The sequence below is a fragment of the Passer domesticus genome, chromosome 12, assembly GCF_036417665.1.
Source record: "Passer domesticus isolate bPasDom1 chromosome 12, bPasDom1.hap1, whole genome shotgun sequence".
Lineage (NCBI taxonomy): Eukaryota > Metazoa > Chordata > Aves > Passeriformes > Passeridae > Passer > Passer domesticus.
In genome coordinates, this window is record NC_087485.1 from 4,573,359 (window position 1) to 4,599,719 (window position 26,361).

The following is a 26,361-nucleotide window of genomic DNA, read 5'->3' on the forward strand; positions in this document are numbered from 1 at the left end:
TCTTTCCCCAGGGTGGCCTTTCTCCATCTTGGATACATTTCTTCTAAACTGGGAACTGCTATTACCCTTCTGGAAAAGAAAAACTGTAGAGAAATTAGAAATTCCTTAGCTATGTAAAAATGCCAGCCATGGACTAGAGTGTCTCCAATGATGTAACTGATGACATTTGAGTCTCTGAAATTTCCTGACAGGAACAGGGAAATGGGGATTTGGTGTGCCAGTAATAAAAAAAAAAATAAAATGTTTTAGGAAATTTCAGCTTTCTTGCATGGTTTCCCTCTGCCCCTTCTACTTTTAGAGGCACATTCAATATTTCTGAGAAATACCAAAGACCACAAAGAAGCTTATTCTTTATGATTCATCCTGAAAAATGGTATAATTTTTATAATTCATAATACCTGAAAGTAGAAATTGCATTCAGTGTTCATGGAATCAGAATTAATAAGAAGGAAATATGTAGCTTTGCATATGAACAAAATGAACACATAGCTCATATGTTTAGGGTAGCATTTTCAGTGTACATGTGTACATACACTGAAAAAACAAAAAAATTAAATTTATTCATTAACATGAACAATATTTCATGAAGAGAAGTTTGATTAATTTAATATTAATATTTTCTAATTTCCTGCTCTTCTGAGAATCACTTTTAAACAGGATATTGATTCTGTTTACAAAAAAGAGAAGGTTTATTAATATAAAATTGGAGTTGTGCCCAGATGGAAATATGTACTCCCTTGCAGCTCTCTGCCTTGTACTGGAGCTAAATGCTGAGGTTCTCCCATCCACAAATAGTGTCTGTCTTTATAGTAAAGGACTTTGGGACTTCATTTTCTTTTAAATGTTTCTTTCTTTGTATCCTTGGTAGATTTTGTGTAGAGAGTACCTGTCTGCTGTCTGCTGAGGGGCTGATCCAGCACAGGTAAATGCCTAGGATGTCAGTGGGGGTCCAAGTCTCTCATCCTGACCTGTGGAAATCAGCTGGGCTGCATCACTGATTTCAGTGCTTACAGAGTTGTGCAATTTCCAGAAGAGATTTGTGGAGAATGCTAGACACCATTCATGTAATATGCATAATTTATTTACAAATATACTTGTTCAGTGACTAATTTCTTAGTCACTTTATTTTGCATTTGCTTAACTGTGGAGCTGGAAATTTGAATTTATCTTGTGGATGGATGAGTGGTTAGTCTGTGTGATAAGGGACTTATAAAAAGGAGACAGAAGGACTTATGTGGGCTGAGAGTGACAAGGACAAGGGGCAGTGGTTTCAAACTGAAAGGGCAGGTTTAGACTATATGATAGGATGAAATTCTTTCCTCAGCAATTCTTTACTGTGCCTGCCCTGGCACAGGTTTCCCAGAGAGGCTGTGGCTGTGCCGTCCCTGGAGAGGTTGGATGAGACTTGGAGCAGTAGTGGAAGGTGTCTCTGCCCATGGCAGGGAGTTGGAATGAGAGGATCTTTAAGGACCCTTCCAATCAAAATAATTATATGGCTCTGTAGAATTTTTGATGGACTAGGGTTCTTCATTGGTTGTCTGATTTAGGGGGTTTCAGTGAAATGTGCCTGAATATTTTTCAGACTCATACCAAAAGCAATTCACGTGTCACACCATGTGTGTGGAGCACCTCATGCTGGAGCAGAGGATTGAACCTGGGTTTCATAGAGCTAAACTCACCACCCTGACCTACTTGTTTCTCTAAGCTGTCTGATTAATTTGAATTAATTTGAACTTCATTTGAAGTATTAACTGATTCACTGGAATTATTTGAATGTACTGATTTATTCAGAAATATGACCATGAGAAAAGTAAATAGCAGATTGTAACAATTGTATATTGCAAAGAGAGGGAGAGCAAATTCAATCTGCTGTGATGAGTCTGAGTTTAACTGTATTGGCTGGAGTTTCATTTGGGGAAAATATCATAAATATGATGATAGAGCATCTGATATTTTTCTGGGAAATAACTGGTCATGTAGAAAAACCTCTCAGCCTTCCACCCTCACAAATAATTTAAATTCCATCATTCCTTGGGGTTTTAAAATTACTTCCAGTATGTTTAAAAGGGGCCATTGACTAGAGATGAGTAAGCAACCCTTCTCTTGAGATAAAATAGACTCTTTGGCTGGCAGCCCCTAATTCATTTGTCTTGCTGTCAGTCACAGTGGAAGTATCTTTATGTTTTTTGAATCAAATCTTCATAGTAGTGAACCCAAAAATCAATCATGTGATACCCACTAACAGCTCATTTGCTTATTAATGTAATTGTGCACTCTGAGAACACTCAATTTTCAGTATTTTTAAATTTCTGTGGTTATTTTAACAATTGTTGCTTCAGACTTCAAAATGCTGTGTAAATCAGTCAGTGCATTACTCTGTCCCTCATGTTCAGACTAGTTCCTACTTCCCTTCAAATCACTAAAAGCCCTCTTACCCAATGCCTTTCACTGTGCAGGCTGACAACAAATCCATGGAGTAATTCCAAGTCCCGATTTTGAGAGAAACATTTTATTTCCCCTAATTACCTTTATATAAAAATGCATTCAACCATCCTCTTTGCTTGGAGTAAATCCCTGTTTTCAATCTCTTCCTTCATTGTGCTTTACCCTGTTAGTTTCCAAGCTCTGTATTCATGAAGATGTTTCAGGGTTCTCTTCGAGTTGTAATGATTTGTATCACCTGCTAACCTGTGCTATTTCCTCCTTGTCTTTTGTCTCATTGTCTCTTGATCCCCATTTTTACATTTCATACAAACCTACTGTGTCTGTTTCTCTTTTGTATTGATCTTAAAGACCTCCCTCTCATGTGATGATTGTAATAAATGAGACTGTACAAAGGCTGGGTAGAGGCTGATGAGCAAAGCTGGCAGATCTCCCATCTGTGGGCTTGATCCTTTCAAGTTGGTGAAAAATCTCTTACTGATTTTAGTGCAGCAAGGTCAATATCAAATTTCCATGTATCTGTATTTATAACTGTGTTTCTGATGGTGCATTTTCCTCCTCCTTGGACGGGAACTATCTTTGTCTGCTTTACCACAGCATCTTGGCAACAGAGACAAATCTGGGTTTAGGATCTCATCTCTGTTGTAATAGAATCATAAAATCATTTAGGTTGGAAAAAACCTTTAAGACCCTTGAGTCTAACCATAACACCAAACCTGACATTGCCAAGTCCACCAAGTGTGTCCCTTAATACCATGTCTGCCAACATCAAAGACTGGGAAAGAAAAGAGAAAAGGGATTTGGGTGTTACTGATCACCTTGTTGCCACATTGGAAGTAGTGAATTTGCCCACTGTCTGTTCAGTTTTATAATTCTTAATTCTGTAGATCAGTGAGAGCAAACACAGTATTGGGATTTATGGGTCAGGACACTTGTCTGGGAGGGTGGGAATGAAGTTCCTGTTGTGCTTCAGCAGTGTCACTTTGTGGATTATTACATCTGGAAACCAAACTGTACAAGGGGAGTTCTAAAGAGATTGATGTGACTGTGTACAAATGGGTTTGAGCAAAAAGAGGTGCAGTAGATGCAACCTGGTCTCTATTTGTTGGCTGGTGCTGCTCAGCAGTTTCCTTGATGACTCAGTTGCATGGTGAAATCAGCTTTCTGAATCCAAAGAACAGAAATGCCTTTTATAACAAGGGAAAGTTCTTTCTTGGTAATCTGTTCACAAAGTAGAACATTAACCCGCTGAATATCTTACTCCCTTAATACAAATGTCATCTTTCTTAATGTTCAAAGCACAGATTATACACAGGGAAAATTGGGAGGTCTTGCAGAATAGAAAGGAGAACATTTTAGAGCATTAGTTGACTTACAGGTTGAGAACCTCACCCCAAGCATGGGTTCAGCATTTTGTACTTGCTTGGTTATAATTCTTTTTATATCAGTTGAAGATGACCTATTTTTTCTAGTTGTGAGATTTGAATCTCTAAAAAATGAACCATTCTTGTCAAATGAACAAGACCTTCCTCCTGTTTTAAAAAGGCAGTTATTTTCATGCATATAATCTGTGGTCAGCTGTTTTAATTAAATAAAACAGACCAATGATTTAGTGTTTTTGTACATAGTCTGCAAGTAATACAAAGGCAAAAATAATCCAAATCCCTGCAAATCCAGTATCTCGGCCTGTTTTTTAAAAGGTGATAGGAGGGTTTGTGATCAAGAAAGAATGTTTTTAAACACACGGACATGTTAAGAATATGACTGTCTGAAAGGTGCATTACTGAGCACATGCTCACTGCCCTGCTGGACTCGGGCAGTGCTCATAAAAGCAGCACTTCGGTATTTTAAAAGGGATTTTTGTCACAGTTCTAGGTGAGCAAAGGTTTTGCCAATATACTGAAAGCTTGCCAGGGCAGACCCAAAAGACAGGTTCTCAAAGCAGCTCTGTGCATTTGGTACATAATTTCCATTGATGCAAAATTTGAAAAAAATCACAGAAGGAGATGCCTGGTATTTGACTTGGAAGGAGCCCTATTGCTGCCATGTCATTCCATGGATTCCCTAAAACACAAGTGCCCCTCTGGCCTTGGGAATTCAGAGGGGTTCACTGGTGCAGAGATGTACTCTGTTAGTTTGCAACTAATAAAATAATTTATGTTGGAAGAGCCTGCCAAGCTTTAGCTTCACAGACAGTAAAATGAAAATATTCACAATTATTATCTATATTTATAAACCATTTGTCACTGTAGTAATTATATGAATGACGCTTAGATTTGATTTAAGAACAAACAGGACCTTTTTTGGAACAGGGGCTCATGTTCATGGCAACCTGTCATTAGTCTAAAAGACACCAATGGCTATTATGGAGGAATTTAAAGATTTATAAAGAATATAAAGATCCTGCAAGCAATTTTGGGACCTACTAGATTGTCAGCTACTTACTGCATTTATACACAACTTGACAACTACTGTCATCACAAGAGGAGTTGCTAGAAAATCAAAATATCCCTGCTCTTGTTGTTACTGGTTTTTATCTTCTAGAGATAATAGTATAAATTATATCTGAAATATAAACATTTGTCTATGCAGTATTTTTATTTAATTCCTGTTATGGAGGCAGTCTTGTGCGTTTCAGCTTTACCCTTATGTGTTTTTTCCACTGAGCCTTTATCTTCATTGACACATTTTACGTTCTAAATATTTGCATTTTCTTTTGGTTGAAATTCATTCTGGCTATGCCAAGTTCCTTTTGCCTACTTCATCTTTTGCTTACCCATGAAGAATTATACTTATCTCCCCACAGATAGCTGCAGCAGAACATTTTGGTACCTTCTCCACCAGGTTTACTCTTGAATTGTGAATGCCTGACCCTTAGACAGGTCCTGTGGGGCAGGTCCCCTGTGGTGAGGTCAGTATTATCCTTCCTCACAGGCTCTTCCTTGTTTTCCTGGTGGTTTTTCATCATGACCCTGCAGAAGAGCTGCTGGCCTCACTGTACTGCATGCTTATTTGTTCCTGTATGTGTGAAGAATATTTTCTTTTAATTTCTGTAGCTTCTGTGAGAGAAATTTAGAGTGTCCTTTTAAGTAAAAGCTTCTCCTCTGTGACTGAAAGTGTAAGCTTCACAGCTTGCCAGTGCCCTGGCACAGTGGACAGTGTACAGTGGACATTGGAATCCTTTCTGTTTTCAAATGGATTTGCATTGTGCATGAAAACTGAACGTGGTCTGCTGCAGAATGGTTTTGGCTCTCTTTTTTAGTAATTACATATCATTATACTGCTATTTAAATGCAACCTGCCTAAACATTTTGTTAGTACTTTACTACTTAATTACCAACTATTGCTGAAAACAGTCCCCATACTGAGACTCATTCCACTTAAACATCCATACTAATGAAATGTAACTCTCCTTTTGAAGGAATATATGACATTCTGTGGAATGTTTTTTCTTGGTTGGCTCTTGAAAGTGAGCCACTTATTTAGTGCTGAGTATCTGAAATTATTTTAAACACTATCTGTTAATGCTTTCTGCATAAAAATTGATAATTATATAAATAAAATTCTCAACAATTATTCACATTATCTGGGTGAAGAGCCTTCATACAACAAGCTGTCAAGTTCTAAAGTGTTCAGATATTTCTGGTGCTAAATCAACAGTTGTGTTAGCCTTGTAGTGTCACTATATATGTAATTTCCTTTGCTCTCTGACTCTTCTGGTGTGTTCCATAGGTTCCAAGTGGTGTAAAATGGAATGACATGGAGATGTTTTAATTTCCCAGGGAGAAAAAAGAAAACCAAAAGGGTGTTTGGGTTTAGGAGAAAAGTTAAAGGATTTCCTATTTGTAAATGGATTTTTTAAAAAGAGAATTTTTAATGCAGGAGTGCTGGCTATATAAAATAGTGCTCTAGAGAGTTCTGGAGTTCTGTAGGATTTCTGGGAATTAGTGTGGTTATAATTATGGAAGATTACTTAGAGCCTTCTGCATACAAGAAAGATGTGTCTTGATTTTTTTCCATAAACTGCAAGCTTAATACTGCGCACTGACAATCTTTTAAATTTCTATTTGCTCCAAAATCTCAGATGGAGGCATTTAGCAGCATGCATGGGTAATTCGCTTTCTAAACTGAAATTCTGCAGGACTTGGTTCTCTTCTCACACTTCTGTAGGTCAAGTGCAACCCATGGCAGAATCCTTCACAGTGAGTGACATTGGTTTCTCATGAAGTTATTCTTTGGTCAGAGTTCTGGATTTCCAGTCTGTAAGATGATGAAGGGAAATGTGGTGTTTGAAGAGAAAATCTCCTTCCTGCTGCTGTGTTCTTCTGTGGGACATTGCCATCTTTTAATGTCCTAGATTCTGGTCAGCCATTTGAGCTCACAGTCAGCTCAAATTTATCTCCTTTGGCTCAGATGTGGCTGTGCAATCTGCAGCCCCTGCTGCTGTTGTTAACATCTGGCAGAAAGAGCTGAAGGATGGGGGAAAGTCTTTCTGGCTACTCCCTCAGGGTTTGTCAGGCTTTGTCTCAATGCCATAGGTGATGGTTTTTTCTAAACTTTGACTTAGACTTTATGAGGGCCATTAGATGGGAGAAAAGACTTTCATAGATCTCTGAAGGGACACTTTCTCTGTTTCCACTGTGGACATACTTGGTGTCTACACAAACTAATTCTTATCTCTGCTATTTCTCAGCCCAGGCTTAATCAGGGCAGGCCAAGCTAACAGCAAATGGGTGATACTGGCTGTGAGTTGAGTTCCTGGAGGAGATGGCTCAGGCCATGGAGGTCTGTGGGGCCAGATGTGTAAGAAAACTGCTTTGTGTAGGCATTTGTAGGCTCAAGCAGCAGAGCTGGCTGTCCTCAGCCATAACTGGGAACTGTATCTGTTCCCTAATGGGGGCAAGCTGTAAATTCACAGCTGCTCTATAATTATCCTTAACTAACACTCTGAAGGTAATAACTGGAGTCTTTTCTCCCCTCTCCTTTCCCCTCCTCCCCAGGTTATTTACACCTGTGAGGAGTGAGTAAGAAAGTAGGTATAAAATGCTGTCATTCAGGTTTGGCAGTGTTTAACAACCTTGTAAATGAGTGTTCAAATCTTCAGGTGGATCATTGAGTACTCGTTCAAATATATATTTTTTAAATCCTCACTTTTTAATGCTCTTTTTCCATCCTGAATTGAGTACCTAGAGTGATCATGCACAGTGATGCTTCAGTGGGGAATTTTTTGCAATGGGTTAATTTAAAAATTATTTAGGAAATCTTGTGATTTCATCAACCACTCCACAAGAATACTGTGAAGCAAAGTCGTGTGCACAGATACTCCTTTGGGAATAGGACAGATGAGTTCAACTGTATTTTCATTAGGAAAATGTACTCCTTTTTTATCTGTGCAAGTATTAAATATTACCAGTTCTAATGCTCTTGTGAAACCCTTCAGCATTCACTCTTGCCAGGGTTATCACTGGGATTTTGGTCAGAGTAAGGATTTTTGGGCTGCACTGGTATGTGTTCATGAACCTTTTTCTCATTAGTTTGCTGTTTGCTATTTTCTTAAGTGTTTGTCCTAATTTAGAATTTGAGAAATTCTGTGAAGTTGCCTGTATTAGTGGTTAAAAAGTTGCAATAAATTTTTGCATTTTTATAGCGTACTTTCATTCTGTTAGTAAGAAGAATGTTCTCTGAGTGAGGGTTAAATGCCTCACTCCTGCCTTGATTCCCTCCCCTGCCTGCTGACTCACCATTTCACTGGCACACAGCCATGGTGCAGTTGTGGAGTGTGTTTACCAAGTGCTTGAATCACAAATGGAGAGCTGTTGGATTTTCTCATACTTGAAATGGTTGGGAAAAGTTTTAGCCTTTCAAATCAACCACATTGCAGACTGTTCCTTTAAAGCTCAGTTTTAATTTTTGAATATATTTTCAGATGAAAAGCATTTATTTAAAAAGCATCATTTAGAAGGAGACAGTGTCTTTGTGTTCTAACCAGTTACAGCCATATATGGAAGGTGAGTCCTACCAGGTCTAACTGCTTTGGGATATTCCTTTCCAACTGGCATCCATTAGCATCCATTTACTGCTACATGTAAATACATGAAGAAGAAAGTTTGCTGTTTTTCTGGTCGGATGAAGGCAGGTTGCTGGGGGTGGGGTGGTGTTATCAGCACCATGTCTGGGGCTTTGTCAGATGCCCTGGCCATGGGCATAAGGAGCTTGTGGGTTGCTTTATAGTTAATAAATTACATGGCTTCAGACCTCATTCTGGGAGCAGCCCTATGCAAAGGAGTGATGAAAAGTCATTACACGAAAACTCAGGGCAGCACCACAGATCTCAGTGAGGCTTGCTCTCAGAAATAAAGGGAAACTCTGGAGCCCACAGTCCAGCCAGTGGGATGCTGCTGCCAGCCATCAAAGCTGTGCTCATCTGCCCTTTGGAGCAGGAGCATCCCTCAGCCATCAGGAGTTTGGAGTTGTTGCTCATTTTGAGTGTAATGGGCAAAAAGTAGATGGAAGGGAGTTGTTTATCAGAGTCTGAGCCCCTGAAAAAGTTGCTGCAGCTGCATATAAAATAAACAAATGAGAGGCTAAAGTAATTAGACATGGGAAGAATTTTATGTGAATTCCTGTATTCATTTAATGCAAGTGAATACCCCAGAACCTGGTGGGCAGCATATGGAGTAAGCAGGCATCTGGAAGGGCAGCAGTAGGAAACTGTGGATCTTTTTGGAGTAATAGATAGTGTAGTACTTATTTACAGACACATCAGAAACACATTTCTGGATGACTGTGAATAACTTATTTCTAGATGATAGTAATTAACTCAGTTCTAACGAGTCAAGATTGCTGCTTAGTGTTTAAATAATTTTTCATTCTAGAAACTCCAATGTTACATGAAGCTTTTTATTTCATCTTAGGAAGCAGCAGCAGTTCAACAGCCCTTGTTTCAAACATGACTCCTGGTTGCAAAGAGCATTTTTCACTTTTCTCTTCACTGTTGTTCACCAATATATTTCTATTTATGACCAATGTATAAAATCAGTTTCACAGATGTGTTAAACAGTCATCCAGAATTCAAGTTGATAAATGTGACTGAAGAGTTGAGAAAGGTTAAAACACAGCAGGGCATGACTTTCTACTCAGAGAAGTCAGCAAAACATTGAAAATGTTTCTTTAGAAGCAAGTGAAGTCAGGAGGAGGATCTCCATTGATGCTGGTGGCTCTTGACTTGGATCCATGGGGTTTGTTCAAGTGACACCAGTATCATGAAGTGATAAGGAAAGGTAATACAGTCCAATATAGAATTTTTAAAGTTACTAAATACAAAATGTTTCATTTTCTCAAAATGAAAATTGCCTTCTTTCTCCCATAGTACTCTTAACTGTTCCAGATGAAAATTACTGAGTCGCTTAATAATTGGAATTTAACCAAGTTTTTAACAGTTCTATTTTTATTATATATCTGTAGTGAGCAAATTTGTAAAACCAAGGAAAGAGTATAAATTAAAGCAAAGTGGTGCTAACAGAGATTAAATGGTTTGAATTCTAGAGGGGGTTGTTAGTCTGGCTTTTTTAGTAATCTGAAACTCTCCACACTATGACTGAAGATTGGTTTTGAGGTTAAGTCGGAGTTGTGAAGTCATGTTATGTTTGATTAAATTTTACTTCTGAGGGAGTTTCATGACAAATAAGACACCCAAGGAGAGGTGAATTCCTGAAGTTAATATGTCCAGAATGAAACCTGACTTTTTCCTTTGCAACCAAACTGTCCCCTAGTCCAACTTCTGACAATTGTTTTGCTTTGAACTCCTCCAGTGTTTAAAATTGTCTTTCTGGTTTTTTCACATGCTGTCATTTGCTTTCAGAACCTTTCCTTGTTCTTGCCATATGCAATATTGTTTCTTTATTCAAAATGAGAAGTGGCACATCTTAGTGTATGCAGAGCTTTGACCTGTTTTTATACCTTAATTGGGATTAATACCTTCCTGTTCTTTTATACATGCAATTACTTCTTTATATTTACTTAGCAGATTCCTCTTCCATGTAATTTGTGTATTAATTTGCTGCAACAAGGACTGACATTTGAAAAAGCTTGAAACCCCCTCCTCCAAATATTTGGATGAAGTTTTTAATTTTAAAGAATTTTGCTTTTTTAAAAAATGAAATTAAAAAAAATAAAATTAAATTCACATGATGACAATTTGTGTCAAAACTAAACCAAACTTATCAATAAAACTGTTAGACAGGAAAGGTGTCACACCCTGTTCATCATGTGCACATTGCTCACAGTCCATTGGATGCTACAGTAAATTAATTCCTGACAAGACTCACTGTAATAAATAATTGGATTTGTTGATAGTGAAGCAAGATTAAATTGCTCAATCCTCTACTCCAAATAGCTGACCACGGTTTTTTACTAACAGCGCCTGTCAGTTTAAAGCCAACCAATATAATTGCCAGAACATAATTGTTTCCTTTGAGTGAAGTGTAGGTAATTTTTTCAGACCTTGTTATATAGCTGGGCTGGCTAACCTTGGCTCTCTGTAAAAATATCCTTCCTTTTCTGCCCCAGGCAGAAGTGATTTACAGTTGCTCTTCTAATCACAGGAGATGCATGATTGCAAATAGCATTTGTGGGTGTTATGGGCCAAGAATCCCCTGGTGCACAAGAGCCCCTGGCAAGAGTGTTGTCTGGAGCCTTGTGGGGGGCCCACGGGCTGATCCACCTTCTCCTGCAGCAGGCTGGGGCTGGCCTGAGTCTTGGCCCTCCTGGCAAACACCACTTCAAAATCAAATTCCTTCATGTGGAGCCGAAATCCTGCCTGGAGCAGCTGGTTCTGGGCAGGAATGCTTTAGGTGCTGTGCACATATCAAGTAGTGGGAGTGATAATGGTGTCCTAGAAGTGCCTTTGTGAGACAGTTCTTGCTGGTTTTCTTGGACTTGATCAAGAAATGGTAATTGAAATGGATCATAATTGATTTCTGAGAGTTCTTAATGCAGTGTCTCTTAGTGCCCTGGGTTTTGCCATTTGAAAAAAATTAATTTTCTTTGAAAAGCCCGCTGTGTGCCTGTCTCTTTGGAAAGGCAGGAGCCTGTGAATAGTATTATCATATATAATGACTACCACTTATCACATTCATTCTGATTCTGTAAAACTGAAAATCACTGCAGTGAAATGAAGTTTCAATGTTTTTATTCAAAGCAGCTTCTCACAATGTATAAATACTGCATATTAACACACATGAAAAATACAACTTCTAAGGCACCCAGAAATGTGTCCATACACTAGTTACAGGACCATCAACAAATAAATTGTGTACAATTTGATCTAGACAGTCAATATTTGATATATCAGAAGATACAAGTCCCTCAGTACTGTACCAGTTTCAGAAAATATTTACAACACTGTGATATAGGGGTGCCTGTACCCTTATAATATTATAATATGTACTCATCATTACAAATATTAGAAACTGTTTTAGTCTGTTCCATGGCATTCTGACAAAATAACTTAAGGGCCTAATTTGCAAAGTTCTACAATTAATTATTTGTGCAAGTTCTGAAAATAAATTTACATTGACATAACTTGTGAATTTTTGGTTCTTTGCTTCATCTCAGAGGTTTGGTAATAAGCCTTACCAATAGACATGCCATCCTAGCTGAACATCACTCCTTTCCCAATAGCTCAGTGGATACATCTTTCCCCCTTACACCTGACATGGATGAGGATGCAGTGTTTGAAGCAGAAAGAGACTGTTTGATCTTCGGTACAAATGTCAAACTAGTTCACTGGCAAAGGAACTAATGCTTGATTAGAATAATGCAATTCTTTGGTCCTTTGTTTTTTATGGAAGGCATAACATTTTTATTCACTAAAAATCGAAATCTGTCTGTGAGCAAGCAAGCTAGTGAATGACTTTCAGTGTAGTATTTAAAATAGCAGTAAAGAGATTTAATATGGCTTAAAACATACGGTTAATTGGGCAGACACAGATAACACATCGAGGATAGCGAGTACCCAAATGTACTATGATAAGATTGTCTATAAGTCTCTTATGTAAACTTCTTTAGTGTCTCCTAAAGAGTGCTGGCTTTAGCCAGATTTGACTTTTATAGACCCAGCCACACAAAGCCTGAGATTAAACTACCATGGTTGGGAGCACAAATGCACAGTTTATATATAACAAAGCCCATGCTGACAAGTCTACCTATGTTGTTCAAAAGAAACAACCCGTATTACCCTTTTCACAAGAAAAACTTAAGGCCCTGTACTCTGATTTGCTAACTTTCTTCCAGCAATTATTTGGGGAAGTCCTTAGTGCTGCATAAGCAATTATGCAGCTTTAAAGATTTCTTGTACCTAATGGTAAGGCTTATTCACAAATGCAATGCATTTATAAATTATATTTAAAACTGTAAAGGCTGGCAAAATAATTAAAAAACCCAAAACCAAACATAAAACAAACCCCAACCAAAACTGTTTGTTCATCCCTAGCATTAAAAGAGCATTTTATTCTAATGAAAAACTATTGGCACAAAACCATTATATTATAGATTAAAAGAACAGTTCATAGTAGTGAAAAAGATTGCCTAAAACGCATACCCTAACCTACCACAGAAATATAAAAGTTTATATTTTGAAAATATATACTGTATTAAAGTTTGTAAGCTTATTTATTTAAACAGAAATGTACTGAAATAGTAAACTAAGCAACACTTATCTACAGCAAAAATATACATGCAGGACAACACAAAATAAATTGCTTACCTTTAATATCTACAAATGCAAAACTGTAGAATTTTAAAGATTGTACAAAACAATTTACACAAGAATAAAATAACATACTTAAACAACAAATTGCATTTTTCATCTTAAATACTGTGAATATTAGTAAAGGTACCCAGACTAATATGTACAGTACATCTAGATATCTGAATACCTAGTAAGGATAGAAACACAAGAGAAAATTCAGATTCTGATATTTAAATACTGGAAAAGAAGCTTTCAACATTGTTATTACTCTTTTTTGAAGGGAAAATAGATTCCATGAAAACTAGATTGTAACTGTATAGATATGAATAATTAAAAATGTTAACTATGGTTAGCGCTTGCTTTAATGGAAAAATAATTATAGAAAATGTATTTCAACCATTCCTTTGTCATAAAAAATGCTAAGATACAGATATCTGAAAATTCAGATGAAATGGTGCAGTTTAAAAGATCCAACAATGTAAGATTCTTCTCTGTTTGCAAATCTCATTCGGAACGCATTCCTTCACATTGCTGAGCAATCTTGCTATATTTATCTACAAAAACTAAGCATAGTATTGAAATAAACTTCCTAAAATCTTATTAACACATGACTAGGATTTATGGCTCTCTGGACGGGAATAAAGGAAATGAAGGAAATTGAGGAATCGTGGTACTTTCCATTGCCTTTTTTGATTTTTCTGAAGGTGTATGCTGGAGGCCTGATCGTGCAAACTTGTGTGTGTGTGTGTGTGTGTGTGTGTGTGTGGTTTTCACTCGGGGGATCCCTCTTTTTCCAGGTGACTCCATGTGCACCTGCCCCAGCGGGGGCCCGGGGCTCGATCCAACGCACCCCGTGCACTGCTGGCAGGTTGTGGACAAAAGCAAGGGTAGTTATAAAAACAAGTGGTGCATCCATCACTTCAAATAGTTGTTGAAAGAGTTCTCTTTCAGTCATTTTAAAATAAGATAATGGTTTAAATAAGTTTTTTTTAAAAAAAACCATTTTAAACAGGCTAATTAGAAGCCAGATTCTGTCTTTTTAATGAAGAATTTCCATGAGAACTTCTGCATTTAGGGTAATGATTTCCTTAAAATTTAGTGGTACAATCAGGGCATAAAAACAGCGCTTCTAATTATTTGTGAAAAAAGAAATGTTACATTAATATGTTGAAGGCTACTGTTTACTGTAGTCACCTGTTCATTAACTTTACAAAGGCTTTGTTGAAATTCTTTATGGAAATGCTGAGGGAGAAAGCTGAGCGGCCTCATTTGCAGAGGTTTAAATCATAATAAGTCACTGAGCTCAAGGATGGAGAGCAAGTGCACAAATTACAAAGCAAACAAATGTGCAAAGCTTCTGCTTCAAGAGGTTTCAATTTGGGCGTACTATGATGGCAGGTGAAGTCTCAGAGCATGCTCCTGTCCTTTCCACAACAACTGCCCATAGCAGGAAGGAACTGAGCGGGATCCAGTGTTCAGAAGTCAGTCAGTGTCACTGAACAGTACTAGGACCACATTCCAAAAGGGCAGATTGGATTTTCCTTGTTTATTGTGGACTGCTTTTATGGATAGCCATAAGTTCTTGTAACAGGTGGTGGGGTGGCCAGATGTGGAGAGCTGGGAAAAGCAAAACAAAACCTCTGCCTCCACTGAGTTCAATGCCTAGCACCTTGTATAAACTGCTGGCCCACACCCAAAGGCCTCCAGAGCAGAAATTATCTCACACCTGAGGAATCAGGCAACTAGACTAAGGCTCAAAAGGATTTGCTTTTAGACTTCAGACCATAAGGGGTGTTTAAACCTGAAAAACAGTACGATGCCACGCAACGGCACCACTCACCCTGTTACTGATAGCCGGCTAACAGAGTATAGTAAACTTAAATAAAGCATCTGGTTGGCGAGCCCTTCAGTGCTCCTCAAGAAGGCAGAAAGTAAAGAGAGACTTAAGGGGGACTCACTGTGTCAGAACCCACTTTTTTTCTCTTAACCCTGGTAAATGAATCTGTTTTCATACATTTTTTGTACAGTTTTACACATAGAGGAGCATGCACGTGGCTGTTTCATTTACTGCCCACAATATTCTGTGGGTTTTCTATATATTTTTTATTTTTCTACTCACTTTGCTGCTAAAAATGTGTTTGCATTCTCATGTGATACGTTTAATTCAGTCAAAAGGGTAATATGAAAATAAGATCTGTGATCAATAAACAGCTGAATATGAACACAAAATAAATAAGTTAAATAAATTTTAACAAAGAAAAAATTGTAGAAGTTTTTGTAAACTAACTTTACATATTATACATATAAATTATCAGATTTTTCAATTAAACTGTTAGAAAAAAATAATTAACATATTTCTAATGTATGGTTTTTGGGTCTACCAAAGGTCATGCTGACCCGGATTTTAGACTGAGCCCTCTGTGTCAGCCCAGATGTGCTGCAACAGCAAGAATAAGTTAAGAAGGACAGACAAAATAAACCCTTACAGGTGGGTGAGCCTTGCTGGGCCTCAGTGGTGCTTCTCAGCACATGGAATGTAGAGTTGGATGTGGATGAGCAATGTGAAAGATGCAGCCTCTGCACAGGTTACGTGCACGGAACGCCTGCCCACGTCTTGGTTACACGAAATCAAACCGGCTACAAGCAGCTGTGTAGCTCACACAGCCACAGGCATTGGGATCACGTCACAAATTCCTCACCGATGCATTGCCTCTGCTTCTCAAACATGGTCATGTCTGACTCTGGTCACAACTGGAGCAATTTCTCTTTAAGTTAGGCCAAGATCTCAGACTTCATAAATTTTGTCTTGCAAGTAGCTGAATAATGAATCCAGTCCTTTGGAAGAACTCCACAGCTGTTTTAACATCTGACACTCCTTCTCGTTCACCTCTTCAAGTCCGGACTTCAGGAAGCTCCGCACGAGACATTTGGACTCTTCCAATACCTAAAGGCCAAAATACGGCTCAGTATTTTATTCTGAATCTGAAAAAATTACTGTGGATAATGGTGTGACCAGCATTTTTAGACTTCTGACTCTGACAATCTAAATAACTCTTTTGGGCACAGAAATGACTTTTGATTTCTAGCCACAACTCCACTTGCTGATAGTCAGCATCTTTAAGAACTGAGGTTGATGGGCCAGTGCCAGGTTTTTAAAAGATTAAGGGATTCTAAAGTACCTTAGTTTATTGAAGGTCTGCCAGTAATAATTCCTACATTACTGATTTTCTGAGGACAAGAGATTTAATATGAATAACACAGAGTTCTGTGGGAAGGGAGGTGCATTCTCTTCACTCAGCTTTGTCAAGACCTTCATGTTAAGCCCAGTTTCTGTGTTGTGGGTTTCAACACTGCTATTGCAAAGTTAACCTGAGTAAATGGTGTTGATAGCAAATCAAGGGCCATATGCATTTTTAGTGGTCTGTTTGTGAACACGTCTTTGAAGCTTTATCTTTGTCCACAAGTCAGCACTGGTCTTTCTAAGAGGTCTTGAGAAAATTTCATTGAGAGCCAATAGCAGTGAGGGAAGGAAGAATTCACAGTAAAGCCCAGAGGTTTTCCCAACTCAAATAATACATGTTATATCAGCATCATCAAATAAAATTCTGCTACATTTCCAGAGAGTTTCATTCTCAATGTCTTCTGTGAGATCTAATCTACACTTTGTTTAATTAAAAATCACTTGTGTCTCTACCTCCTTTTACAGCAGATCTTTTAAATGAAACTGAGGGATGCTGAGACAGTTTCAGACATAGGAAATACAGCAAGAAACTATAACAATTTTCACTTTAATTACTACAGTTTTATTGCAGCCAGTATCACTTTCTTCACTGCATGTTTTTTAAACAAGGATCTGCCCAGAATAGAAGTACATCTGCCTGAAGGGAAAAACCTCTAGGAAGATAGAAGAGGATTTTCTTTCAACTTTTGTGTACACAAAAGGAAAGTTATAATACACTGTGACCAGAATGTGTTCAAATCCCTCTTGTCTGGATCTCACCTCTCCTTCACAGCAGAGCTTAGCTGGCTCTATCCTACCCTTCTGGGATGCTGTGTGGAACATTCTGCAGCAGCAGGAACTGTGCAGGTGCAGAAAGAAGGCAGATTCATCTGAAATCCTGTCCTGTAGGCCAGGACAAAGTGAAGAGCAAATCTGTTTTCTTACAGGTTTCCCAGTACAGTTGTAGAGTTTCAGACTGTTACACCTTCATGAAAAAAACCTGTGCTAAAATCTTTCAAAATCTGGGGCAAAGAGATTGAACTCATTGAACAAATGCCAATATTGTGAAAAGAAAATAACTCCCCCCAACCCTGATCCCTGAAAAATGAGAAACTCCATGAGCGCACTGATCCCTATCCAGGTTTTCTGATGTCAGCCTTCTTTCACAAGAATGCTTGTGGAAACTGAGGTTCCACATGTGACGAGCCTTGGGAGCACACCTTACCTCTGTGAAATTTAATGAGGAAGTTTGATTTCTTACCACTGCACTGCAGGATGCCATTTCTTTCACTCGTAGCATCACTTCTTGGCTAAATGTTGTTGGCCAAAATACTTGTGACACCAGTCCTCTGCTGCAGGCTTCCTGTGCTGTCAGCTTTCTCCCACAGAACAACATTTCATTTGCCTGTGAAACCAAAAGACTCTGGTAATCTTGGGTTATAATTCCCTTCAAATTTTTCCCATACTTGCCTGCTATTTTTACGATTAAATTACAAATGTTCTTCTGTATCTTTCCATACTGCAAAATACTTTAAAAGGAGTTTCAGTAGCTATTTAAGGATTGTGCAGGTGGCCAGAGCACACCATGGGTTTAATTTAAGAGAAATGTGCTGGCATGCATGGTGAATCTGTATTGCTGATCTTACAAGAGTAACTAACTATCAGTGATACTGTGTGGAGAGTCATGGAACCCAGTAGGAAATATCTGTGGGGCAAATTCTGATTTATTATACTGGTAAAAGCTAAGCAGTCGTACTGGAATCATTGTGGATTATCTTTAAAGAGCACAGAGCTGCATCTGGTTGTATTACTCCCCACTCCTAACATGATGCAGACAACTACTCTGCAAGGTTATTCTGCTAATGTATTTCTTCACTTTTCTACCATGATGTTGACAATCTTTGCTTTTCAATCTTTCTTGTGTACAGCAGGTGTTGTATATTGAATCCAAGGTTAATTCATGATAAGAAGTTGGTAGTGATTAGATGAACGTTCCACAGATTTCATTTCCATTAAAGACAATTAAGAAAATTGTTTACTTTTTAAAAAGAGAAAGAAGATCAGGAATTTATGAAAGGTTCTTCAGCAATGTGAGGTGGAAAACCTTACCAGTGCAACACCCAGAATTTGTGGGAATGTGTATGATGAGCAGCCAGCTGGAGTGAGTCGGATTGTTGCATATGGTGTCTGAAACCAAGCCTTCTCACTTGCCCAAACGATATCACAGAGTGGTAAAATAGAAGCTCCTAACCCCAGAGCAGGGCCGTTGATAGCAACCACAATTGGCTTCTTAAATTGAATAAAAGCTTTTACAAAATCCCTAAAATAAAAAATAAAAGAAAGATCTTGAATACAGAAGTAACACATAAATATCCAAGTTTAAAGTACTTAATCTCAGAACAATTTAGAACCACAGAAGAACACAACAAATGCCCAGTTTTATGAGGTCAGAACTGCAAGATACTTTCTAGTTTGCACATGGAAAAGTCTGCTTATTTTAGCTATTTAATCTTTCTGAGTACCTGGGCTATTGCATAGTTTTGTGTATGCTGTATATGGCCTGATTAAGTGGATTGCACTGAGTGTTGTACTTTTTGCAGAAAGGTTTGGTTGGGTTAGTTTTACTGCTGGACCAGTAACTCCCGAGTTTGTACACACAGCACTTCTTGGTTTGCTCCACAGTGGCTTGGATGGACCTGGTTTGGCTGCTGATGAAATATTATAGTCTGATTATTATTTTTTTTTTAAAGTTCTCTTAAGATCCTGTGTCAAAGGTTACTGCAAGTCCATCAGTGGATTGGGAGATCGTCAGTGTTTATGGAACACCAGCAGAAAGAATAAGATGTGCAAAGAGGAGTCAGAGAAATGTTTGAACAGGACGAGTGATCTTCAGTTGAGTCTTCACTGCAAAAATCTTCAGCAAAGCCATTACAAAGCAGATGCCCTTGCCTGACTACCCCAGTAATGTGATGAGAAATAACAGGGAAGTTAAATGTCATCGTATTCATCTGGATGAATGAACTAGAATATGTTAAATTCTGTGCAATGAGAAGATCTTTTAAATAAGTTACCTACCAGCAGCTGTGGAAAGACATCTGTTGAATGGAATGGCCTTTACACCAATTAGGAAAAAGCAAGAGTGTAATTGTGGGCAAATTATGGGCTCCAGCAGCTCAGTGCACAGCAGGTATATGGAGGCAAACGAGATGCTCAGTTACTTTAGAAAAAAGACATGGATAAATCAAATTCCAACCAAAAGAGGAGATTCTGTCCCTGCACTGCACTGGGTATTTATTAGATCCAGAGTGCATCTTTGCTGACAGATTTTAGGAAAGAACATTTTGTCAAATATGCCCTTTGATGAGTTGCTGCTTTCCCACTGAGGTCAAAAGGATCCAGGCTTCTGTACCTGAGCACAGGTGGGCCTTGCAGGTTAGAGAGCACATGTGGCAGCTGGGCTGAAGTGCAGGGGCACTGGCTGTGTTTCAAATGAGGACAGAGACTGAGATGACCCAGCATTAAATTTTTAATTAATACATTCTGGTTTTGAAGTCCTCTAGTAAGGAGGACCATGGGAAAATAGAGAATTGATGCAGCTCTGTTCACAGTAGTAAACCAGGAGATCACTGCCAAGACAAAGAGAGTGAAATAAGGAACATGGTTTTTGTTCTGTACAAGACCATTTCTGTCTAGAGGAGAGTAGGGTTAAGGAGAGTTGTGATTCGTTTTCATTGCAGATACAATGCTGTTCCCTTATCTCATTATTTCTTTGGTTGTTTATGACTGAGTAGTGACTGTGGATCATTGCACCTCATTAATTCCAGAATTTTGAGAACCTCAGTAGTTACGTAAGTCTTTCAGACAGGACTGCAGTTGTGAATAGGGATGTGATGAATGATAGGTAAAAAGAAAGCAAACTAAGGATAAATGGTGGCAGTAAATCTGAGGACCCTGTGGAGGCAGATAAAACCAGTGTTGTGGAGAAAAGCAGGAATCATGGTGATAAACGGGACTGGAAGTGAATATGGAAAAGCAATTTGGGATGTGGAGAGGAAACATAATGTGGAGGAAGAACAAAGCAGAACATATTAATGGAGGGGAAGGGTTGAAGGAAGTCTTCATATGAGTGAGCAAGGAAAGAAGGACCTGGAGAGAGTGGAACATAACATTGAGAAGGTGCAGCGAGCCTCTGCCGCGAGGGAAGAATGGGGAGCACAGAGGATGGTAAAATGGATGGGTATGGAACATGCTACCTCTAGGGTGGAATGGAAGGCTACAATATTGGAAGATGATGAGGGGAACAAATGCCTGCCTTTGGTCTCCAGAAGCTGCAGTGACCAGCACTCCATTTATCTTTGTTTCCTGTTTGATGTATTGTTTCAGTGGGTTGTTTCTGTACCCTGAACCTGGCATGTTTCCTTGTCTCCAAACCATGGGTTCACACAGAGAGTTTCTGGGCTACAGGATCCTTGTTTCAATTCAAAGCAGTCTTTGAAAGGTTCATTTCACATGACAGCTGTTGTTGCACAGTATATCCAGATGCTTAAATATAGGAAAAAGTGTCTTCAGAAGGCTTCTGGATTTGCTAGAGCATAGCTGGGAGGCTGACCATGGAATGCAGGCTGGGATGCTCAGACACCTCTGCGCTGTTTCAGGATCTTGCTGCTGGTCAGGGCTTGTAGGTACATCCAGGGCTGTAAAGAAGCTGAGCAAGTACGTTTGTCCTTGTCTGCTTTCTTCTGTGCACACCCAGAATGTTGTGGCTCAGGTCCCACAGAGCTGCCCAGCTGGTGGTGTGAGCCCAGTGCTGGGAATGCCTTCCAGGAGCGTGTCAATCCCAGGGCTCTGCAGCCACACAGTGCAGCCTGTCTGCCCTTTCCCTGCTCCAGGACGGCGTGTGGATGGTGGCAGCTCACACTGGTGGGTCTGGGATGGATCTGGGATGGATCTGTGACCAGTGCCTGCAGAGGAGCTGCAGTGCTGCACATCCATTCATTGCCAAGCCCAGTGGCTGAGGGCACGACACCGGTGACTGAACCATTCATGGGACAGGAGACTTGACAGGGATTGGAACTTCAGCTGCAGCTTGTGACTGGTACAGGAGAGCCACTCTTTGGAGAGTGGAAACACATGGTAACCAAGATTTCAATTTCACTTTGATACAAGTCTAACTTGATGTAAAGTAGTGGAGGCAGAGATCCATGGATGTATTTTAGGACATCCAAACCACTGAAAAAAGCAATGGACATTTTTTCTTCTCTTATTACAGTTTATTTTCCATGAGCTGAGTCCTTTGTTCACAGAAAGCACAGAGAGTGCTAAATGGAAAACGTAGGGTATTGTTTCCAGAAGTACAATAAAAATCTCTTTTCAGTGGGCCTGAAGCCGACATTCTTGACAAGGTACAAGCAGTACATTGTACCAGTATTTCAAGAGTGTTCTGTGAGTCCAAGGGTGGAAAAACTGAGTATCACAGTCTGGCTTATACTTATTTGAATGTTGGATTGATAAGTACACCTGTATCTTAGATGCGTGCAAATAAATGTAAACTTATATAACAGCATTTAATGGCACAGTTTTTACAAGAATAATATTAAATTTGTATCTTTTGGTGGGCGGTGAGTGTGCCTGTGTTTTCAAATAAGAATAGTGATTTTCTACCCTCACTTTTTTTTTTTTTTGGCTCCACTTTTTTAAAAACCCCTCACATTTAAAAAATAAACTTAGGCTGTGTCCTTCAAATGGTTTCTCTTTTAAAAAATATCACTCCATGATATTTGAGCATATTTAGGGTCGTATAAACAGCTTGTAACTTACTGTATTTAAGAAGTATCTTTTAAAGTCTTCCAAAATAATTGTTACTTTGAGAATTTCAAAAGTTTTTAACCTGGAATCCAAACTGATCTGCAGTAGTTGTAACCAAGATAATTGGTGGTTAATATACTTTGTGTAATACCTAAACCTGATCTTACGTGATACTAATAAATCCCAAGTAGAGATATCTTGTAAAAAAATTCTTTAATATTCCTTCATAGAATAGTTGCATGAAGTTTTAAAGATCTCAGAAGAATATTTATTTGTAGGAAATGGGGGGGAAGAGGGACCAAATTGTCTCCTGGTACAGACTGGTGAATTACCATTGGCTTTAGTGGAATAATATTGATTTATATTGGAAAATCTGCCTAGTGGATAATAGAACATTTGGTGATGTGTTGTGCAGATTGATTTGCAGACTGCATGTCATAAACCCTGGAATTCTATTAAGGTGAGATATATATATATATATAAGGAAAGTTGCATTTTAGTTACAAAAATAAAATTACATTTACATATATATTAAGTAATTTAAATTTAAGAAGAGTGGAGACCCTTCTAGTAAGGTTCTGAAATACAGTGGCAGACTGCTATTTCAACAGAATATGAGTAAGCCATGGATTCCCATTTGGACTGAAATTAATTAAAATTATGAACATTAAAACAAGTAAAAGATCTGCCTTTCAGGAACCATTTTAGAACATGAAGCAATACTGAATTTGGAAAAACAACAACAAAGTTGTATTTGAATTTGAAGGAATGATTTGAAATATTAAATACAGAGAATTAGAATAAAATAAATCCCTATGGATATTTGCACTGGAATAAATGTGCTTTCTTTTCTAATACGGAAAGGTCCAAGTTTCTTTTTACTAAACAAATTTGCAGGACTATAATTAGAATGCAATCAACATTTAAATATACAACATTTTTGGACCTGATTAATATCTTTATCATCACACACTGCATTTCATAATTTAGAGATCATAGGTAAGCTTGGGTCACCTTATAGCTTCTGCAATCCTAGTGCTTTCCTTTCTTCTGTCATTGGATAACCTGCCAATTAAATATGAGTAATCTAGGCCACTACAGAATACACTTCCCACTGCGCTGAGAAGTAAGAGTTTACTGTCATCAGCTGATGCATTGCACAATGCTCTCCGAACTTCCTTCATGATCTGTGGATAAAGAAAAGTAAACAATTCGACATGCATGCCGTGGCAACATCATTTCCCTACTTTTACAAACCTTATTGATTTTGAGAGACTTAAATTTTGGGCACTATTAATAGTTACATAAATTATAGATATAATTTTAATATAGAATGATATTAGAATCATTAGAATGATAACACTGAGAGTTTGCAGAATATTTTATATTTGGCAGTGCTTTGTTGATGTTTTACTAATCCAAAGAGGTTTTAGGACTTGGTGGTTCTTTTTTGTATGGGAAATTCTACCCAGCTTATGCTATTTGATTGCAATTTAATAAGTTCAAATATCACTTTTTTTATTTTCATTGTGTACATCACTGTATCCTTGGGAACATGTTTATCACAGCAAAAGGCTATTATTAACCTCAACAGCTGAAAGCAAAATCTGTAAACCCCAGTTTTCAGTTCTTCAACTACTTTGGTTTATATGACTTCAACCAGAGCAAAGCAGGACAAGAGGACATCATATACATCAACATGACAAATATATTATTCATTTTTACAGTTTACAAAAGTTAAATCATAAAAGTCCCTTGGAAAGAGACATTTTGCCTTTGTTTTACCACTGGATCAAGCTATTAATTACACCACAAATCAAATCTAATCTGTGTAAAATTGAGCTGCTGGTATTGTAGGAAAATGGCCTTTCACCTGAGCAGAGAATTGTTTCCTAATGATTTTTTAAAGGAAATTTTATTTCATAAACTTCTGATGGGTAACTTGTTTGGTCACAGTTGGGTGTGGTTTGTGAGCTGTAACTCATTTCACCCCCCTCTCCTCTATAATGTGCAAATAATTTGCTCCTCACTGCAAGGGCCCTGATTTCATCTAGTGTAACACCTCCTATCCTAAATCATACCCATGTGTCAAAGTATTTCCTATAGACATGGTCCCGCTGTCTCAAATTTTCCTCTTTTGCACCAAAAGATTTGCTGTTGGTGTAAATTTAGGTAAGAGAGAGCTAAATGTGGCTGGGGATTTAAATAGAGTTTCCACGTGAGAGAAACCCAAGATTTTTAGCCTGTGATTATTTCTGTTCACTACTTTCTGTTTCCAAAACTTCTTTAGATCTCTGAAGTGCCTTGTTTAAGAAATGTCCCTGAACACTGAAGTTTTGTTGATGCCACCCCCTGGTTAGCCTTTTAATAAAAATCTTATGGATTGTGCTGCTTTCCCTACGGGTTTGTGTAAAGATGAGTAATACTGGCTGTTGGGACTGGCCATGAGAGAGCAGGTGGTGAACTTTTAGATGCTTCACTTCCACAAGAGCACTTCAGAATGCCTGTAATACTGAGTGTGTGACAGTGGGTGGAAGTGAAGTAATTAAAAGCTGCAGAATTTGGAAGTGTATTTGAAATTCTTATGCAGGTACAAAAATGTCATCAGCAATTTTAGGAGCACTGTTTATTCTGAGTGTCTCAGCCCTCAGCTGGAGAAACACAGCAACACTGCACTTATAATGGGGAAACAGAGGGGAAAACCCCCTAAAACCTTTAATCAGTGTTAAAATAGAAACTTTAGAATATAGTAGATATTAGAATAAAAAAAAACCCATGTATTTTGGTTTTCCTAGTTCCATGTGAATGCAATGTTATTCTCTTAATTCACTGTAAAAGATCCTCTGCCAATCTGCTCTTTCTTAGGGTGAATGTATAAATAATATTAGGGAATACATTTTTCTATCCAGTGAGGAACGTTGCATTAGGTATGATGCCATGATGATACCCATACAGCAAGTTTCTTTTTCATTCCCCTTCCTCCAGTGGTATTTGCCTATCTGCCACCTCTTGCTGTTACCAGTGCTCTGCTTCACACACATCATTCCTGTTACAAACCTGCCTCTTTTTTTATCTTGCCTCTCACTGATCTGGATGAGTGAAGCCATCCACAACACATCCAAATTTTTGAGCAGAGAATTTTCTTGTGAGAAAAACCAATATTCCGCCATCACTGTGTTTTCAGTGTTTTAGAGAGGATGACATTGAGTCTCTTATTAGGAATCAATTTCTCAGATATGGTTAAAACCGAGAAGGCTTTTGTTACTCTTTTTTGAGCAAGAGGGGAAATTTAGTTCCCCTGCTCCACTTGTTTGTATCAAAAGGAAACCATTATGTTTCAGCATCATCAGACTCCAAAAAGTATGTTTTTTCTAAAGTTTGTCATTATCATCCAAAGGTGCTTGGAGGCTCATTGGAATCCAGCAATGCCAGCCAGGTCAATGCTCACTGCCTTGGTCAGGAGCTTTGCCACGGTTCCTTTGCTGGTGCAGTCCGAAATTGCCCAGGTCCCTTTGTCACAGCCTGGTCACAGCAGCTGCTGCTCACTGCTGCCTCTGGAGCCTTGGCTTTCCCGTGGGTTATCTGGGGATGGGCATTTCTCCCCAGCTATTTCTATGATTACAGGGAAGCTACAAACAGGAAAATAATTATAAAAGAGTTGTTTTGTCTGCAGGGTTGCATCACTGTGTGTTGAACTGTAGTACTGTAAAGTAAATATAATTTTAGTTTAGAACTGCTCTCTGTTTTTAGGGACAAATTTTTGGTTAATGTGGTAGTGAATTCAGTTCTCAAATACAACCTTTGTCAGATTCTATATTCTTTTTCTTTCTTCCATAGCCCTTAAACCTTTCCCCATCTTGCTAAAACTATGACATTTGTCCAATTAAATTTTATTTTCTCTAGTGGACCAGATCTAATACTACTATTTCCCGAGCTCCTTAGCAATATTCTCCAGATCCATGCTTTTATTAATTAGCCTTTTTATGGCCTTTTAGGTAATTTTCAGTTGTGGGGACAATATTTCTATTTGAATGCATTTGATGAAAGTTTCTGAGGCAGTATTTACAGAACAGTATGGGCCAGTTATTTAGGTTATGATAGTTGACTGGATTGCAAATTTAGACCAGACCCAGTGTTTCACTTA

The 26,361-nt window shown here is 38.3% G+C and overlaps 2 protein-coding genes across 2 annotated transcripts in view; one reads left to right on the forward strand and one right to left on the reverse strand.

The window, feature by feature from the left end:
* Nucleotides 1–26,361, forward strand: part of LOC135279699 (uncharacterized) — a 91,919-nt gene that overhangs the window by 26,454 nt on the left and 39,104 nt on the right. The gene's annotated exons all lie outside the window — the stretch shown is intronic.
* CDYL2 (chromodomain Y like 2) overlaps nt 11,616–26,361 on the reverse strand; it is a 59,317-nt gene continuing 44,571 nt past the window's right edge. Inside the window, exons 4-7 of the mRNA XM_064387288.1 lie at nt 23,232–23,404; nt 18,522–18,732; nt 17,674–17,817; nt 11,616–16,136 (exon numbers count right to left, since the gene is read on the reverse strand). Of these exons, the coding sequence (XP_064243358.1) occupies nt 15,978–16,136; nt 17,674–17,817; nt 18,522–18,732; nt 23,232–23,404 (687 nt within the window). The 3' untranslated portion in view covers nt 11,616–15,977. The remainder of the gene's footprint in view (nt 16,137–17,673; nt 17,818–18,521; nt 18,733–23,231; nt 23,405–26,361) is intronic.